Source organism: Gambusia affinis, linkage group LG12 (genome assembly GCF_019740435.1).
Source record: "Gambusia affinis linkage group LG12, SWU_Gaff_1.0, whole genome shotgun sequence".
Lineage (NCBI taxonomy): Eukaryota > Metazoa > Chordata > Actinopteri > Cyprinodontiformes > Poeciliidae > Gambusia > Gambusia affinis.
The window spans coordinates 2082180-2099983 of NC_057879.1; the positions used below are offsets into that span (position 1 = coordinate 2082180).

The 17804-nt window shown below is 40.6% G+C and overlaps 1 protein-coding gene across 2 annotated transcripts; it reads right to left on the reverse strand.

Annotated features, from left to right (window-relative positions):
• Nucleotides 1-531: 531 nt before the first annotated feature.
• Nucleotides 532-15184, reverse strand: nr2f6a (nuclear receptor subfamily 2, group F, member 6a). Of its 2 annotated transcripts, none has more exons than XM_044132989.1 (6): nt 14521-15184; nt 13555-14258; nt 9053-9147; nt 6218-6546; nt 5831-6077; nt 532-3032 (listed from the first exon to the last, which is right to left on the reverse strand). In XM_044132989.1, the coding sequence occupies exons 2-6, from the start codon at nt 13821-13823 to the stop codon at nt 2758-2760; spliced, it is 1215 nt and encodes a 404-aa protein (XP_043988924.1). In that variant the 5' UTR covers nt 13824-14258; nt 14521-15184; the 3' UTR covers nt 532-2757. The 2 variants fall into 2 exon arrangements, with proteins under 2 accessions (XP_043988924.1, XP_043988923.1); XM_044132988.1 differs by having other exon boundaries at nt 6218-6549; nt 14521-15183.
• Nucleotides 15185-17804: the final 2620 nt, after the last annotated feature.

The window sequence follows — 17804 nt, forward strand, 5'->3', positions numbered from 1 at the left end:
ACACAAAGAAATTTTTTTTAAAAACAAGAGAATGTGCAGTTTACTACAACAGCGTGTTAGGGCAATCATAGGTAGAAAAATAAATAGTACATTTCTGGCAAAAAATTTTAATTATTGATATTAAGCTCAGAAATTTTCTGGGGAAAAGAACCTGTAAATATCATAAATGTCCTTTCTTTTCTAGAAAATTTGAGAGATTTATCTCATAATTTCAGTTTTTTGCCAGAAATGTAACCATTTTTTCTATTCTTACGGCCCTTATACACAATCATAGTTTAGTCCTCCATCACATCATTTGTAACCTGCTTCCTGAACTAATCACATGAGGTAAATCCAATAGGACCAGGCTCTCTGTTTCAACTCAACTCAAACAGTGGGGCGTTTTCTGGGATTTTTTTTTTGGCATCGACTCTCCTCATCCATTAGCTCCATCCCCCCTCCCAGCTCCAGCTCTGTTCTCGTTCTGTTGGCTTCCTTCATGTTTCAGTGGAGGTATTTTCATCTCAGAGGAAAAAAAGCATTTAGGAGGTATGTGTTAAAGGAATACTTTAATGTTGAAATCAAACTTGATTAATAGTGTAAATGAGGGGAAAAAAAACAAAAACAAAAAAAAAACATCTCGACATCAAAGAACCAAAAACATCTGAACATGCAAAGACAAAGTTGGCATCAATATATATAGATATATACATATTTTAATACATTTTCAAGAGATTGCTGCCCCAGGTGTAGTACAGCGCCTTGCAAAAGTATTCACACCCCTTTGTTTCAACAAAGCAAACCATTGGTGATAATCAACAGAAAGTTAGCACATAATTGTAGAGTTCAATGAACGGCATAATTGTTTTTAAAATATAAATCTGAAAAGTGTGTCAAATATGTTTTTCATTCCCTTTACTTTGATACTCCTGAAAAAAAAAATCCATTGCAACCAATGACCTTCAGAAGTGGCCTTATGAGTAAACAGAATTTAATCTGGCCCTGTTAGAGGACCAGCATCACCATGGCGACCAGAGGACCCCAGCAGTAGATCATGGAGGAAAGTGTGGAGAGGTTTAAAGCAGAGATGTAGGAGATCTCACAAATCTCCACAAAAATATGAACAACTAGCATGCAAGATAAAAACAAGTGTCTAGAGAACTCCTCGAGTGGCAGAGTTTTAGCTTCACCTGGTTCAAATTCTCTAAAAAAAAGAAAAAAAATTCTTGTCCAATTATTAATTGGTTAACAAAAAAATAATAATCAGCAGATCAGACATTGAGTGCAGCAGAAAAGCCTGATTTGTTCACGTGTTGAAGGATTTTTAGCTGTAGATGATTCCTTTGCTACAAATTATCAAGTGTTCACTAAAAGAATGCTGTTATTGTATTTTAGGGAATCCAAAGTTTATTTTCTCATTTAAGAAAATGAATTATCGGTTTATTTTCTCCTTCTCATGTATTTCTAATACTGTATAAAGTGGTTAAATGAAAAATCTGGAAAATGTGCCAATTTTTAAGTGATTACTCATATAATAGTTAAAATAATTCATTACTAAAATAATGATTTGTTGCAGTCCTGGAAAATATAAGTTGTAGACTCCACAAGACAGAGAAGTAGGAATAAAGATACTGATAGAGGGAAGCACAAGAAGTCCTGGGTTTGATTCCCACTCTCTGACCATTTACCACAGGTCTTCCCCTTCCATCCACCACGTCTTTCCTGTCAAATGTCTGTATAATCAAGGCCACTAAAGCCAAAAGTGATCCAGGTTGGTCAGGTGGGCGGAGCCAGATGAAACGCAATAAACTGCCATAAACCAAGCTCTTCCTCATTCCCTAGGACAGCAGTGGCTGGAGTCTTAATTTGATCTGCTTCGTTGTGTCTGTACATCATAGAAACTTCCAACAAAAACACACGGCCGTTTGGGGCTGCAACACCACAAATGTGTGTGAATACTGTATAGCAAGGCGCTTCATAAAGGGACATAAAGTGATTCTTCACTGCTAAAAATCAACCTTCTAATTTTTCTTTGTCAATTCAAAGATTCCACGTCGGCCTTATGCATCTCATTCATAAAATGTATCCAAACGAAGCAGAGTAAACTGTACTGAGACATTTAAAAACTAGTCTTTTCAAAAAACAACAGAAAATGACAGGATTTTTTTTTTTTATAGATACAAGACAGAGAGCTCCTGAGCCAGAAGGGGCTCCAGGTTCATCATCCTCGATAACAAGGCAGTTGTCAAAAAGAAGGCGGTTTCTGGTGAACAAATCCTACAGGAAATATCCGACTAAAGCATTCTGATGTCTAATGAGGTATTGGTCTGTTCCCAATGGAGCCGTTTGTAGTTTAGAATTCTTTATCCGCTCCTCTGATGCGTTTACCATGACGACAATCTGAGGATGACGTTAGAAACTTTGGTGATTTTTCTTCGTCTTGTTCAGCCTGGCAGACAAAACTCAGGGAATTCATGAGATAAACCCATTCCAGTCATGATGCGCAGCATGGAGGAAAGAACTGTTTTGTCCTCTATGAGGATCTGTAGCAGGGTGCTGCTGCTCCCTGCGTGAGGCTGAGTTTAGTCAACATGACATGTGGGCTGCGGCGACCATACTGGATCCCAGCGTGCGGAGCTGTGTTCTGGCACCGGAGAGACCGGGTTGGCAACGAGACGGGAAGGGGGGATGGACGGCCAGCTGGCACCGCGCCTCACAAGCATACAGAAGGACGGCGATGAGTCAGGAAGTGGGGTCCGGGCGGGCTCAGGGGCGGAGCTACTGCCCCGGGACGTACGGCCAGCTGATGGAGCTTCCGGAGAGCTGCATGTCACGGATCAGCGTCTCGATGGGGGTCTTCCCCACCAGGCGCATGAAGAAGAGCTGGGAGATGAGGCTGGCGGGGACAGCGCGCAGCGCCGGCAGGCGCAGCAGCAGCCGGCCAAAGCGCTGCGGCTGCGATGGGTACTGCATGCGCTCGTACTCCGTCAGCGCCACCTGAGCCTTCTCCTGCAGTGACTCCACATGGACCGGGTCGGTCAGACCGCAGGCATCTGCATGAGGGAGGGGAAGGGGGGTTATTTAACAGTGTGGGAAGGTTACATTAATGAGTCGTGATGAGCTGAGAAAACACTCCACAGCTGAGCTCAACTTTATCTAAAACATCTTAACTCTTCATGTTGATCTGCTTCTTTAATGTTTCCTGTCACAATAAGCAATACATTAATTAAGCACATGATAAATTCAGACAAGTTCAATCGTTTCCACTGGCATGGCTTACTGCTTTTTTCAGTAAGTCATGCCAGTGGCTGCGACAGACTGGCGACCTGTCCAGGGTGTACCCCGCCTCTCGCCCGGAACGTAGCTGGAGATACGCAGCAGCAACCCTCCCGACCCATCAGGGTGAACAGAAAATGGATGGATGCCAGTGGCCACTTGACAGTCATGCCAGTTTTTTGAAAACTGGATGATAAACGCTTTATTTATTTATTTTTTCTTTCTTCATGATTAATTTTATTTGTTGTTTATTTTGGATATTTAAAATGTCTTCCAGTTCCAGTGTTACATGTTTATTAGAATTTCAAGTTTATTTATCTTTGAGTAGGTGTTTTTCTTTATTATGCCATCTCAAAACAACCATATTATCATTTTCTTGCAATAAATTCTGGGACAATTTATTGGTGAACAAAATGTGCAGCAATGCCGAGGTTCCCCACTATAGATTTTCCCAGTAACTATTGAAGTATATGATAATATAGATTTTTTTGTGACCATTTTCAAGAAATACACAGAGAATGACATAACTCAAGTTTGCCCTCTCATTGACAAATAAACATAAGTTTTATAACAGACCACTTAACACTGGAAGTGGAAGATATTTCAAATATAAAAAATTAAACAACCAAAAAGAATAAATAAAATAGGCCTACAAACACAACCAAAGCCAGAAATAAAATGTATTATGATGCCTGTCAACAACATTTTCCTTAAGAAAAATATCAATCAGAATGGAAAGTGAGATAATTCTAATTTATTGAGAGATTAAAAGTGAAATCATCTGTTTTGACTGATTGAGTTGCTGTTTTTTTGAAACATTTACTCAACTAGTTTTCTGTTTGCTATTTTATATCTTCATTTTATTTTTATTGCTTTAATCTTTGTTTTATGTTATGGTGTTTGGGTAAACTGTGAAGCACTTTGAAGCTGTTTTAATTGTGCTATACAAATAAATTTGACATCGATTAACTGATTAACTGGTTATTGTGACAGGCTGATGGTGGAAAAAAGCACAAAGCTGCACAATGATCACTGCTGCTGTTCAACTGCAGGAAACAAAACAGAACTACCGCAGTTTCATCAACAGGCCAAGAGATGGCGCTATAGCAGGTCAGATCAATAATTAATATCACCAACCATTTCTTTTGTTGCACACCAGTCATCTGTTTTGACACATGATCTTACAGCAGCCAGAGGTTCACAGCAAATAAAAAACGACAAACACATTCTGAAGTTAAAGACCAAACTTCTCTTTTTTTTTTAGGTCAGAATTACTAAGAGTTTCTGTTTGCTAAATGTCACAATACTGAGAGAAATAACATGTTTAAAATTAAAGTGTGCATGCATTCATTCTTATGGCTCTAAAAATAATAAAAAACACCTGGAAAGGTTAACTCATTAAAATAAAGACATCCAGTTTGCTTGATTGAAAAAAAACATGAGTCTTGCAATAAGCAATTAATTATATGATAAATAACAATGAGCTTGATAGATCAATTCTGATTAATATTTTTGATTGAAAAAAATTGCTTACAGAGACATCATAATCTAATTTATGGTTTTGGTTGCAAGTGGTTTTTATTTCCAATTTATTTATTGCTTTTGTCGTGTAAATTATTGGTACAATTTATCATCCAGCAACATTTGTTATTGTGACAGATTTAACAAGGTTTGGGTCACACTGTCTTTGAAAACTCCTGCTGTGTTTAACAATGCAATACAAAGATCAGTATTTGTGGAATTTACTGTGAAGTATATCTAAAATATTTTAAATAAAATTCAGTTTGGAAAGGTAGCTGCTCGACAAGCTATTGGCTAGTGTTAGCAAAGCAGCCAATCTTGTAATGCCATTTATTTTTCTTGGCTGTGATTGGCTGTACCCTCAAGAATTAGATATGAAAGATTGGAGATGTTAGTCTCTGCTGTAGTGCTCAGAGGGTTTCCACTGTGTTTATTCATTCATATTTAGGTATATTGGTTGTTTTAAACCATTGAAATAGCCAGTTCTATGTTTTTAGAGCAGGTCACATTTACAGATTTTAGCTGTTTGTAGGCCCCAATGCCCACAAATACCGGGGTCCATTGTACTCTGAAGAAGTAAAAGTGTGTTTATTAAAAGTTGAATACTTTAGGTTGGACCCCACATTTTTAAAATGACAATAAAAAGTCTCTGACTGCATCCACATCACATGCTGACCCTTTAGCATTGTTTCAACCAGCGTCGCACTGAGAAGTAGCTGGTGTAATGAATTCAGCAGAGGCACAGGTCCCTCAGTTCCCTAATTGCTGATGCCTAGTCTAAAGGAGGTGAGGGAGCACAGAGGAGGAGCTGTGTCCATGCAGCCATTTTGCGCAGCTGAATGGTTGCCACGGAGATTAAAGGATTTCTCAAACATGCATGAAAAAAAAAAATCCAAGCAACACGTATGTATGTTTTTGATGAGGGAATATTCTAACATGATGTAAACCTCAAAATCGGATGCTTTATGGTACTGCCCCTTTAATTCATGTGAACTCAAAACTGCAGTGAGGGAGAACAGTGACCCTGAGGACACGTGTGAACAACAACAATCACCTGGTGAGAAGAGAGCGATGGCCTTGAGGCAGCTGTACTCAGCCGAGTCCACCTGCAGCCTCATCAGCTTCTCCACCTGGTCCTGGAACATCCTCACCTGGTCCATAAAGGACACCACGCGCTCAGCTGACATGGGCGACGAGTGGAAGCCGGCCGCCGCCAGCAGGGGCGCCATGTGCAGTGGCAGGGCCGACTGAGCAGCGTTGAGGATGAAGAGCTCGCTCCAGCTTAGCCTCAGCAGCGCCACCTACGGGTTGGAGGAACGGTCACAGACGCAGCCTGGTTTTGTTCTTCGGTTTAATCTGACTGCAGTTTGTTTTGAAGAGGATTTTCAACCGGCAAGAGTAAAAAAAGAAAAAAAAAAAAACACAGACATGAAGTGCTGACCTGATCCGACACGGGCAGCTCAGGGAAGTAGGGAATGTTCCTGGCCCACTCCACGGTGCTGAAGAGCAGCCGAGCGGCCAGCTCACAGATGTTATCGATGCCCATGGCGTTGTCTGGACCCGCCTGCTGGTTGTACTGGTGTCCGTATCGGCTGTTGGGGTACGGCTCTGCCCGGAGCAGCTGGGATATGAGCTCCGATACCGGCTGTCCCCCTCCTCCGCCCCCATTGTTGTTGTTGTAGAACTCACTCCCGCCGATGCCGCTGGCGCCACCTATGGGTGTGATGGAGGGACTGAGGCTGGGCTGAGGTGGGATTCGCCCGCGTTGAACTGCTGTAGTTTGGTTGGGGGACAAGGGGGTAGAAGGGAAGGAGAGGGGGAAACAGGAAGCAGGATTTTGGGAAGGTTGGAGAACAAACAAAATGTTTGAGAAGTTAAAGTATGTCACTTATCAGCAGAGACGATGCTAAACTGTGAGGTGGATCTGAAGGCAGACGGAAACTTTAATAAGAGCTTGAAGAATATCACTTTTAATACGGTCACAATAAAAAGTTAAACAATCATATGATAAATTAAAATCATATTTTTTGAAGGGCAATTTTGACATCATTAGCTCTTTCATTTGTGATATTTATTTCCATTTTATTTATTGTTTTTGGTTATTATTTATAATGTCCTCCAGTTCTTGTGTTACATGTTCTTTACAACATTAACGTTTACTGATCTTTGAGAACGAACTTGCATTACTGCACCATTATTACTTGAAAATTATAACAATATTATCACTTATTATTATACTAATAACTTCAAGGACAATTTATCATCCAGCAAAATTTCTCATTGTGACCGGCGTAATCACTTTATTCAGAAATCTGAGCAAAAATGTTAAATTCTTACAAGGGCAGTATTGTGTGTTTTTCAGGTCATTTTACAGCACAATCAAGTGACCATGTTACCTTCAGTTGTATCTAACTTCGCAATGTAAAGCGTTGAAATCCTGCTCTTTCTGAAATTGCCTTCAGGAAGTTACCAAAATATGGCTCCTCTATTATCCCTTTAACTACATTTTTACCAGCACTACACAGAGACGTAGCTCCTATAACGAGCTCAACAGATCCACAGTCTTACCAGGTGATTGCTAAATGCTGCTGGCTAGTCTGAAGGAGCTGAGTGGGGGAGTACTGGGGAGAAGGCTGCTCTGTAATGTGGAAGCTCAGGAGCTATATCTATGTCTGGGTCCACCCAGGCGTTCTGCACAGCTGAATGGTTGCCATGGAGATTGAAGGACATCTCAAACATCCATAAAAGAATCAAGCAAACACTTTGATGAGTTAACAACATTATAACATGACATAAAGCTAAAAAAGTGGACTTTACATAACACTGCCCCTTTAACAGACAGATTCTCCCTCTGAGCTCCAAAGCCATCAGTGTCAGAAAAAGAAGGTTCATCGTAACTCGTAGCATTACTGGTGAATCAGAGGGCAGCTGGATTACTGACTGCTACATTCAGGGAAAGGAGTTCGTGTGGCGAGCTTATGCAAGAACCAGCTCATCCCAGAGCGAGCTGCAGAATCCTAAACACGAATGCAGCAGAGAAGCTGACCTCTGACCTTTCTGTGCAGGCGGTGCAACAGAGAGACGTTTTCCACAGGGAGCCGTAATGCGTCTCATTAGCATGCTTTATGATCTGTGATTATGTGGAAAGAAACAACTAAACACTCAAGAGAGGGTGTGCGTGTCTGTGTGCGCGTGAACATGTGCCCGTCTGTGCGTGGGTGTGAACGCGTGTGTGTATGTGTGTACAAAACCACTACAGGAAAAACCAGCACATGATCAGCAGGATAGTTTAGGAAAGACAATTCCTATAGGGAATGTGCAGATCTAAGTTAGTCAAATTTAAGGCTTTTTAAAACCTTTTTAATGCTACCTAGAATTAGCCGAGTAGAGATGCATAAAATATTAATTTTATAGATGGACAGACAGACAGATAATCAAAGTGACATGGTAATGTGTTAGGAAGTATACTCGCAAATAGGAGCGACAAAGATGTACAACTTTAATACATTTTGAGTCTAATCATAATTCCCAGAAGCCAGGCAGCAAAGCTAACCTAATTTTATGCACAAACCTATTTTGGTTGAATACAAATCAATGGAACTTAATACAACATGGAACCTTGAAGAATAGTTTTAAATTAATGTTTTGTTGATAGTGTCTCTTCCTCTTGTTAGTCACGTAGTTTAAATAGAAAAATGGACGTCTGAATGAAAAATTGTTTCTGAATCAAATTGCAATGTGTCTCATTACTAGTGCATAGAGTATAAAAGTGTTTTTGCACAGAATCAACCCCCCTGTATTTGTTTTATTTCATCTTTTTATGAAGAAAATTACCTTTCTGCTTAAATGATAGGCCTTAATAACTTGGAGGTTTGACTGGTTAATTTTTAATCCTGTAGAATGAGCTCAGTTACCTAACACTGACTGTTCATGATCAGTTCTATGTTTTATATTGTTTCTGTAGCTCAACACAGCTACGCAGCCACTAATGCTAAACTCTCTCTCTGAGCCAAATCATCCTGCCCTGTTATTATTAACATGCTGTTCAGTCACATGTAGCTTTCCCCCCCACATGTACAGGAGAAGGAGCTGGATGAGGAACATTTTTCCCCATTTCATTTCTAAAAGCAGCTTGTACACGTGAGGAGGGACTTCTGAGGCTTTATTCCCGTATTAACGCACAATGTTTCCAGTAATCCCAACTTGCCCCACCCTGACTCATCTTTTCCTGCTGATCAGACTGGACAGGAGTTGGGCAGGAATAGCGGGTAGTTACCTTCTTTTCTCATGCCGACACGGAAACATTTCTTCAGACGGCAGTACTGGCACTGGTTTCTGTGGTGCTGGTCGATCTGACACTCCCTGTTGGACCTGAAAACGTAGAAATAAGTCGACATGAAGCCATGCACATCTGGATTTATTAACGATGCATAAAGGAATCGTCGTTTTTACAACTTCCTGCATTGATAATGTTTGCTTTGTTGAAAGATTTGCATATGTACTGTTAGTCAGAATAATGGGAAACAGCTGGTTTCTGAAGTCACCTGGTTTTCACACACATGGGACGCATGCATGAATGTCTGGATTGGACAGTTTATGAAGCCAACAAAATGTTGACCTTGTATCTCCTTATAATGTCCAATATTTTACAGCAGTTTGGGTATTACTGCTGGCACAAATCCATGCTCTATTAAGTCACAAGTGTCAAAATTTCAGTCCAGTGGCCTTCATCGTTCAGAAACAGCTCCGTTTTAACACACTTCAAACAGATAAATAGTACAGGCGCGCTGATCGCAGTTTTCTGCCCAATCGCAATCTCTGAAAAGTCTGACCCGTCGATTTGTAGTTGGATTTGGTATCTGTAGGCAGATACCAATTTTTTTGTGTAAAACGTTGATTAATATAGCAACAAAGTTGCTAAGTTGGCAACATTGGGGGTGACTGTTGGTAACCGTGCATGTTCAGATGAAACCTGGTGAACAATCAGTACTCTCTCATGCAATAGATGATTTTCAGGCTTTTGTGGATGTAGATAAGATCAGGTCAGTTTCACATGCAAATATTGGCCCATCAGCCAACTCCAAAAGGGAAGGAAATCAGGGCCAATTTATCGTTTCCACCTTCAGTTACAGATGACAACATCACCACAGCTGTCATAATCAAAACACTAAATTACATTAGCAGAAGGAGGAATAACATCAAGTAAAATCTGATCATGTCATACATTTTATATTAACGTTTTATCTAATTTCAGTGTTTGTGGTTTTTCTCTGTATAGCAGCCATGCAAGACACCAGATGAACTCCTGAGATAAATCTGCTTTCAGTATGTAAAAATATCTGGCAGAGACTGAACATGGTTCTCCAGCAAGCCGTTCAGAAATCAACCCGAGCCTTATGTACACCATGTTGTGCATAAAATACCACTTGATGACATACTCATACAATAATATTGTTCATCAGTTTCACTAGCGCTTCATCTGGTATAAATTATTTAACATGATACAAGAAGTGTCTAAAGACCCACAAAACTATGTTCATCTTCCTCCTCTGTACCTGTTAGGACAAAAAAAAACTGAATTATCTTGATCTATTGTAAACCTACTGACATGAATAAAAGCTGTATCTACAGCCTGAAACCAATACTTCCTGCTATAGTCATGCATTATTAACAGGTTATAAAAGCAGTTTTTTCCATGTTGCTCTTTATTAGTAGATGGTTGAATCACTCACACATCGAAACCGTTCCATAATCTTCAAGTTGTCAGAGCTGAAACTCTGAGTCAAAAAAGAAAAAAGAAAATCAAACTATCTTGGTCCACTTTCATACACATTACCTGAGATGGATTCAGCTTTGGGGTGTCAGGTGATGAAGTTAATCATTAGATGTGCCCTTAAGGTCAAGACTGCAATGACAGAAGTTCTGCTCTGAACTGGAACATGATGAGCGTTCGCTGCAGAGTTTATACTTTCAGGTGAAAAATAATGAATAGTTAAAGGGCAGCATGTCAAAACTCCCTGCAGCTGAAGGTGACCTTTTCTTTCCCTTTCTCTGGACGTCAAAAAGCAGTGTAGCTAAACGCAGGTTTCCTTCTTTGTCCCATACATTTTTAAGCAAATCCATATATTCTTTATTCAAAATTACTCAGCTACTTTCCACACAATGAGGATAGATAATTGCCTATCTTTGGCAAAACTGTTTGGAGAATGTTGGGTCAGTTGCTATGGAGACAGTATCCATTTTAACAGCTGGACATTCTGACATTGAGAAACTTGCCTGAAAAATGTAAACACTGTTTAACTGTGCAACTATTGACACATTATTTTCTAACAGTCCAGAGCGGGGGGCGTCCAAACGTTTTGCGTCGAGGGCCAAAATCTGCAACTTGAGTTCAAAATGTTTTATTTTCTCCTCAGTTAAAAACGCAAAAACCTTATTGTGATTTATCTTTTTCCTGCACAACAATAAATTAAACATGTAATATTTACCCCTTATGTTTACAATAATTTAACTATTTGGGCTAATTATTAAGGATGCACAGATTCACATTTTTCACTCCAGATACTGATACAGATATCTGAGGGTTAGTATCGGCCGAGATATCGATTTGATACAGAAAAACAGCTGAATGACTTTCTTTTTTTTTTTTTCTTACAGACATAAATGTACTGAATTACAAGTGTGATGCACTGCAGCAGTACAGACACTTAAATCTGTACTGCTGCAGTACATGTTTGATCACTAGCTCTCGGTCAAACATGTAAAAATAACTTTAATTTGTTCAGTCAGTATAATTAGGAGTAGAACTAGCAATGTAAAATACACGATAAAGAAACTCAAACAACAGGGTGACTATATTAGTCAAATATGTAAAAAATAAACTGCACCAAACCTTCTTTCAAATGGTTCAGAAAGTGCAACAAGGAGTTCTAAATATACTATAAAATAAATAATAAAGCATGGTGCTGCCCAGAGCACAAAGAATAGAATTATAGACCTGCCTCTATGGCACTTTGTCACCAATACTCAATATTTAATAATAATAATTATTACAATAATATTTTCTTCAATATCAGGACCGAGACAGATATTAATTGGGACAGATTGGATCAATGCATCTCTACTAATTTTTTTTCTACTTCGTTGGTCTTTATCCATAGTGGATGGGTGTCATCAAGCCTATTTTTGAATAAAAAGTTGCTGGAGGGAATGTTTGTGAGACCACTAACTATAAAATAAAAATCTAAGCAAAAAAATAAAAGAAAAGAAAAGGCTAATAAAAAATGTTTTTTCTATATGTATACTTAACATCTTTTGTTTAGGAAAATGCTAACTTATCATAGGAAAATCTCATTCTAAAGAAATTACAAAAAAAATATCCATGTGCATAATTATCAAATGCTGGGTGGCAAAATTTATATCGTTCTTGAACTGCAGTTGGGGGCCACAGAGGAGATGTGAAAAATATATCTAAATCACTGTACTTAAGGAGAGCTTCAATGGGAAAAACATTGTTCTTCATCAATCAGGCTCCAGGTTTCCTAATGGCTGTCGCCAAACCTTGCTTTTGGTTGTTGGTGTCAGAAACGTGTGTCTGTGCATGCAGTGTTGAGGACTTCACTCCAGAAGTCTCTCTGGACTGGCATCAAACTGGCGCTTCAACACCTTCATGACCCATTCAGGACTTCTCATCAAATTTCGTTTTTATCCAAACATCCATTTTTTGTGTGTGAATCCATATACCTCTGCCGATTACCTGCAGTTCACTCAAACACTGACATCTATCAGCACTCTGTATTGATTTTAAGGAGTTTTATGATCTTTTCTACTGTTTCCCCTGCCAGCCCCTTTGTAGTGTTCATGTTTCTTTCCAAACAACCAGCTGTACCTGCTCATTGGTCCGCAAGTGTTCCCCCTAACTCTAATTCTAATCATGTGCAGGTATTTGTTTTAGAGCGATAATTCACTAGCATTAGCAGCAGGCAGATAACGATTTTTAGTTTTCTTTAAGGCAGAGGTGTCCAAACTGTTTGTCACGCAGGAGTCAAAAGTACTTGTGGGCCAAGGTCACAAAAAAAACTAGTCAAATAAAAATAGCAGACCTTTTCCTTGTAGGAAAGGGATGTTATTCATTGTGGCAAATTCAGCTTTTCAGTAAAAGTTTCTGGATAGACAAGGTTCTACTCATTATAAAAGCTTGGTTATTAAAAGATGAATACTTTGGTCGTACTTAGCATTTTCAATTGTAAAAAAAATTATGTCAAAAATAATTTTACCCTGAAAACATAAAAAGTCTTCATGTGCATCAACCATCTGTGCTGAATGGATCAAATTTGGATAATTCTTTAACTGCAGGTGAGGCCACAAATGGCCCTTGGCCCACAATTTGGACATCTTTGGTCTGACATGTCAGTTCAAAAATTTTAAAAGGACTTTACATTACTGGATAGATTTCACTAACCCATTTCTGATTGTATTAGAATTTAAAAGGGGATCTGAGAAAAAAGTTGGAAATCCTGATCTGTGACTGACAGGATGCATTTAAACTCCATTGACATTAAACTTTACAATGGAGTCATTTTTTAAATTCCATTGTTTTTAAATCAACATTAAGCAATTCCAATTTCTCTACTTGAGCAGAAGAAAAAGACTGAATAATATCAAAAAATGGCATGTCTTAAAGTACGCTTTTCAAAGCTTCTATCAAGGTGTAATAAGTCATTTCTTCGAGTGCCTTTATGTCAATAACAATACAATTCCCATGATGCCTCATGTCACCTGCATGTGTAGCTGAGGTTACGTCTGACGCTCCTCTTGAAGAAGCTCTTGCAGCCCTCGCAGGTGAACACGCCATAGTGTTTTCCGCTGGACTTGTCCCCACACACCACGCAGTCCACCACGCAGGCCTTGTCCTCGTCCCCGGCCTCCATATCGCTGCCCCCCGCTTGCGGAGACCCGTCCTCCTCCTCCCCCCGCAGGTAGCCCTTGTCCCCCAGCCCGTTGGTGCCCCCGTTGGGATCTCCCCAGCCCCCACTCACCATGGCCATCGCTTGGTTACGGAGTCAGCGCGGAAGAAAATGAGGCCAGGCAGCCGAGGTTTCTGGAAGCGGTCATAAAAACCCAGAGTCCGGACGGTGTTCTCCCCTTTCTACCCGGACTAGTTTAACCTCTTCAGCTACCCTCCGTCTTCATTTAGTAGCTAATTCAAGTTAAATATGAGCAGAACTGGGGGAGGAGGGGAAGTCTGCAAGCTAAATAAGCAGTGTTACCAATGTTTTAGTGGTAAAAATCAGGCCGTTTGGTTGTAGAAAAGAGAGTAGCTCAAACCCCGCCCACTCCACTATGACCTGGAAACAGTGTGGAGTCACTGGGGCAACTTTTAGTTTGGCATTCCTTTGGATTTTAACACCTCCGTTGTCCTCCTCCGGTTCGGTGTCTTTGTGTCGTTCCGTCCGACGGGGGACACACTGCAGTCCAAAAACCTTTAACAGGAGACACAGAGTTTAAATAACAGTTCCCAGAGACAGACAGCTTCAGAACAGGCTGAGGACACGCGGGAGGGACGGCTGGCAGTCAAACTGTTGTTCTGTGTCTCTCCGTCTCATCAGTAGTAATGGCTGAAAAAGGACCTCAGCGCGGCTCGCCTGGCTTAGCACATGCCTGGAGAGCATTTGACCGCCCGTCTTAAAGCAGCCCACCCCGCACACACAGACATAATTTTAAATAGAAAATATGCGAGCTTACCTCAGTACAAACGGCTGTCTTTTGGCTTTTCTAGCTGAAGACGAAGAAAGTCGTTTTGTTAAAAAAATATTAGTTAATCGGGTTAGATCCTCCTTCCGATCAGTGAGACTGAGAGCTCGGCTCTAATGTACCGCAGCCATCCACTCTGAAGCACCAGCAGCATTGTGAGGACATTAAACACACGCAAAACGCCACTTTTTCGTCTGATCGCGGGCTTCTGTCTTCTTCTTCTCCCTTCTTGTTGAAGCGACGCCGGTTTGCAGATGCTGCTTCTGCGGCGGATGAAGGCGACGCGGACCGCCCGCGGCTCGTACTCGCATCCAAAACACTCAATCAGATCATGCACACAAGGAAGTGCAGCCTTTCCACTGGTATTGGCTGCTGTCTGAGTCGGCTCGGCTCTGACAGGATCCTGAGGCTACTTCCTCCCTTACACTGAAAAAAATAAAACAATAACAAACGAAAAAACAAAAATCAGGTTGAAGGAGAGATTCTTTCTCAGCTCTAATTCCTGTGGATGCTCTCCAGGCTTCTTGCTCAGTCCTTTGTCAGTGCTTGGCCACCAAGAACTAATGACTTGCGGCCTAGCCTTGTATGCTGTTCTACCTCTGTGTGTATGTGTGTGAAGCCTTAGCTTTCCCAGCTGGTTCAGGGGGAGGAGATGTGTGTTAAGAAATGGGTGCTCCTCTTCCCTCCCCTCCTCTCCTCCTCCTCCTCCTTCTCTCTGGTTCCCAAATCAGATTATGATTTGAAATGCCCAAGAAGCAAAACACTATTTGGATTTCGCTGCATTTTACCTCACTGCTATTTTTCCCCTTCCAACCTATTTGTGTGTTAGAGAGAGATCCAGCAAATAGAGGCACAGGGAGGTTTGCAGTAGTGTATGCAGAGGGGGAGGGGGTAGTCTGCGTGTTGGCGTGCGTGTGTGTATGTGTGTGCTCCCAGGGATTTGACACTGCTATTCAAGCCCTGTGGTTACCATGGTGCTGGCTGCCTTATATGGCCATCAGAGTCAAAGAGCAAAAGAGAGTGGGCTGTGTGGGTCAGCATGCATGCACAAACACACACATACACATACACACACAGAAGAAGAATGTGGAGGGTATCTCTCCTCAGGCAGAAAGCCTGACCCCAAAGGCCTCACAAACTGCCCCAGCAACATCAGAAGACTGCAAAACCCTACAACGAGAAAACACAACCTCCTGCCTGGTGTTTGTGTTCTGTTGGACGTGAATGCTTCGCTCTAATCACAAATCACACAGAACTTTACTTCTCAACTCCCCCCCCCGCCTCCCTGCCCCCCTCCAGCAGAGTGGCTCATCTTCTGCCTACAGACCGCTTCCCTGCCGCTGTGAGAGAAACTAAAGGTTATCACGCCATGGCCGGCTGCGTATCTCTCAAAAGGCCCCTCTGTCTCAGCACTTTGTAAAGCGCGTGGTGATTTGTGTTTGAGGTTAACCCAAGAGGTCAAGCTAACTTTCACACACTCTTCGCCACGCTAAAAGCCCAGGGTCAAATGCAGATAAAGGGGAGGGGAAGACGCACGGCAGCCGGGGATAAGAGCTTTAAGAGATAAGAGATGAATCTTCTTGTAAATGTGCAGCTTACGAGGCTGGAAGAGGAGGACTCATGATGGAGTTAGTACCATGAGCGGTCCGCCATATGCATCTGGTCATTTCAGCTGGTGGTCAGACAGGGATTTTTTTTTTTTAAGGCACCCTCAACTATTGACACTTTTATGGCATTCCTAAATCCAAATCCAGCTTCGTCCCCTGCAGAGCTCAATGCGAAGAGAAGCTTTGTCCAATCTATTGGGCTGCTAATGGGTCATCAGGGGGTTGTCTGTGTGTGTGTTAATTGGAGAAAGTCTGTTTAATTAGGCCTCTGTGCATGCTTTTGTCACTTCTTGTGTTGAAAACGATTAGGGTTGTCAAATAGACAGTAGTTGTGAAAGACAGACTGTGTGTGTAAGAAGAACAAATATTTAGCAAGGCTGTGTGTTAGGCTTTAAGTCTGAAAAAGAAAAACATGTTATCTGATGACTTGTGTATTTCATAGTAGTCTCAAATAATCATCTATCGTGACACTGGCTTTAAAACATGTTGAAGATGACTGAAAATGTTAAAAAGACTCAACAGTTATGAAGTTATTAGAAGGGTTGTGAGGAGAAAGTCTGTTTTCTCTACAAGGATGATAGCAGCATACCTTGAGCTTTTTAAAAATATATATTTTAATTTATACACAAAAATTACAAGAGAGACTTTCTATATACATTAACAACAAAAAACATAACAATAATGATACACTTCTAAAAATCCAAACATACAGATGTTGTCAACAGAAGTGTTTTCACTGATAATAAGTACAAGTTCCTAATATTTATCAAATCCCTTTAGCAGGGTGCCAAACCTTTGCATTTTTAAGCTTTTTCTGATTTAATTTTTTTTCTATACTCAGTTTTTCAAGTACAACAAAGCACTGCTTGTCAGCTTAGTGTTGATAAGTTTCGAACTGCCCATGTGTCAATAATTACCTGATTTGGCGATGCACTGCATGCTCTTTGACAACGGATGATTTTAGATTCTCGTTGATTCGTTCATAATGTTTTGTTTCTGGAAATGTGCTGGTGTAAAAACAATAAATAACCCTACCAACATAGAAGGAGGATCAGGGTTATTTTATTTTAAAATTAGGACAAGAACCACAAACCCTGGCAACATGGTGCATGTAAAATTTCAGAAAATATACTCTAATAAATTCGAATGTTTGAGCCCATTTTTGCTTCTAATTTTACTTGCAAGAGAAGAGATGATGCAATGTGTAGTTATGTGAGTCATTTGGTTGGGACAAAATGGAGGGCAGAAACTTGCAAAGGGCCAACCTGACCTGAGGCACACTGAGGCAGAAACTAATCCTACCTTCACATCATAGCACTGCTGCTGTCACTAGTCACTTTTTAGCTCTACTTTAACCCTTAACTCTTCATGTTCCATGATTCTCATCCTGACCTGGAACACTTACTGTTGAAACCTGAACTTTGCATACACCAAGTAAAAAAATCATCTTTATTTCTCGCTGACTGAAGTTAAATGACACCAAGCTTCTACTTTTACATCAGTTACAATTACCAACGTTATTTCTATTTGCTGAATGCTAATAGAAATGAGAGAAAGAAAATGGATCAGAAATCCAGAAATTATTGGGTGAAGCTTGTGGAAGGAACCCAAAACATTTGACCAAAGTCATACAGTTCAAATGTAATGACATCAGCTACATAGGAACTG

Excerpts from the sequence above, each read along its gene's own strand:
- nr2f6a (XM_044132988.1), bottom strand. The coding sequence starts at position 13,823 with ATGGCCATGGTGAGTGGGGGCTGGGGAGATCCCAACGGGGGCACCAAC. Across the intron at positions 6,550-9,052 it reads TGTCGGCATGAGAAAAGAAG|CAGTTCAACGCGGGCGAATC; the intron begins GTAACTACCCGC and ends ACCAAACTACAG. Across the intron at positions 6,078-6,217 it reads AGCTGCCCGTGTCGGATCAG|GTGGCGCTGCTGAGGCTAAG; the intron begins GTCAGCACTTCA and ends TCCAACCCGTAG.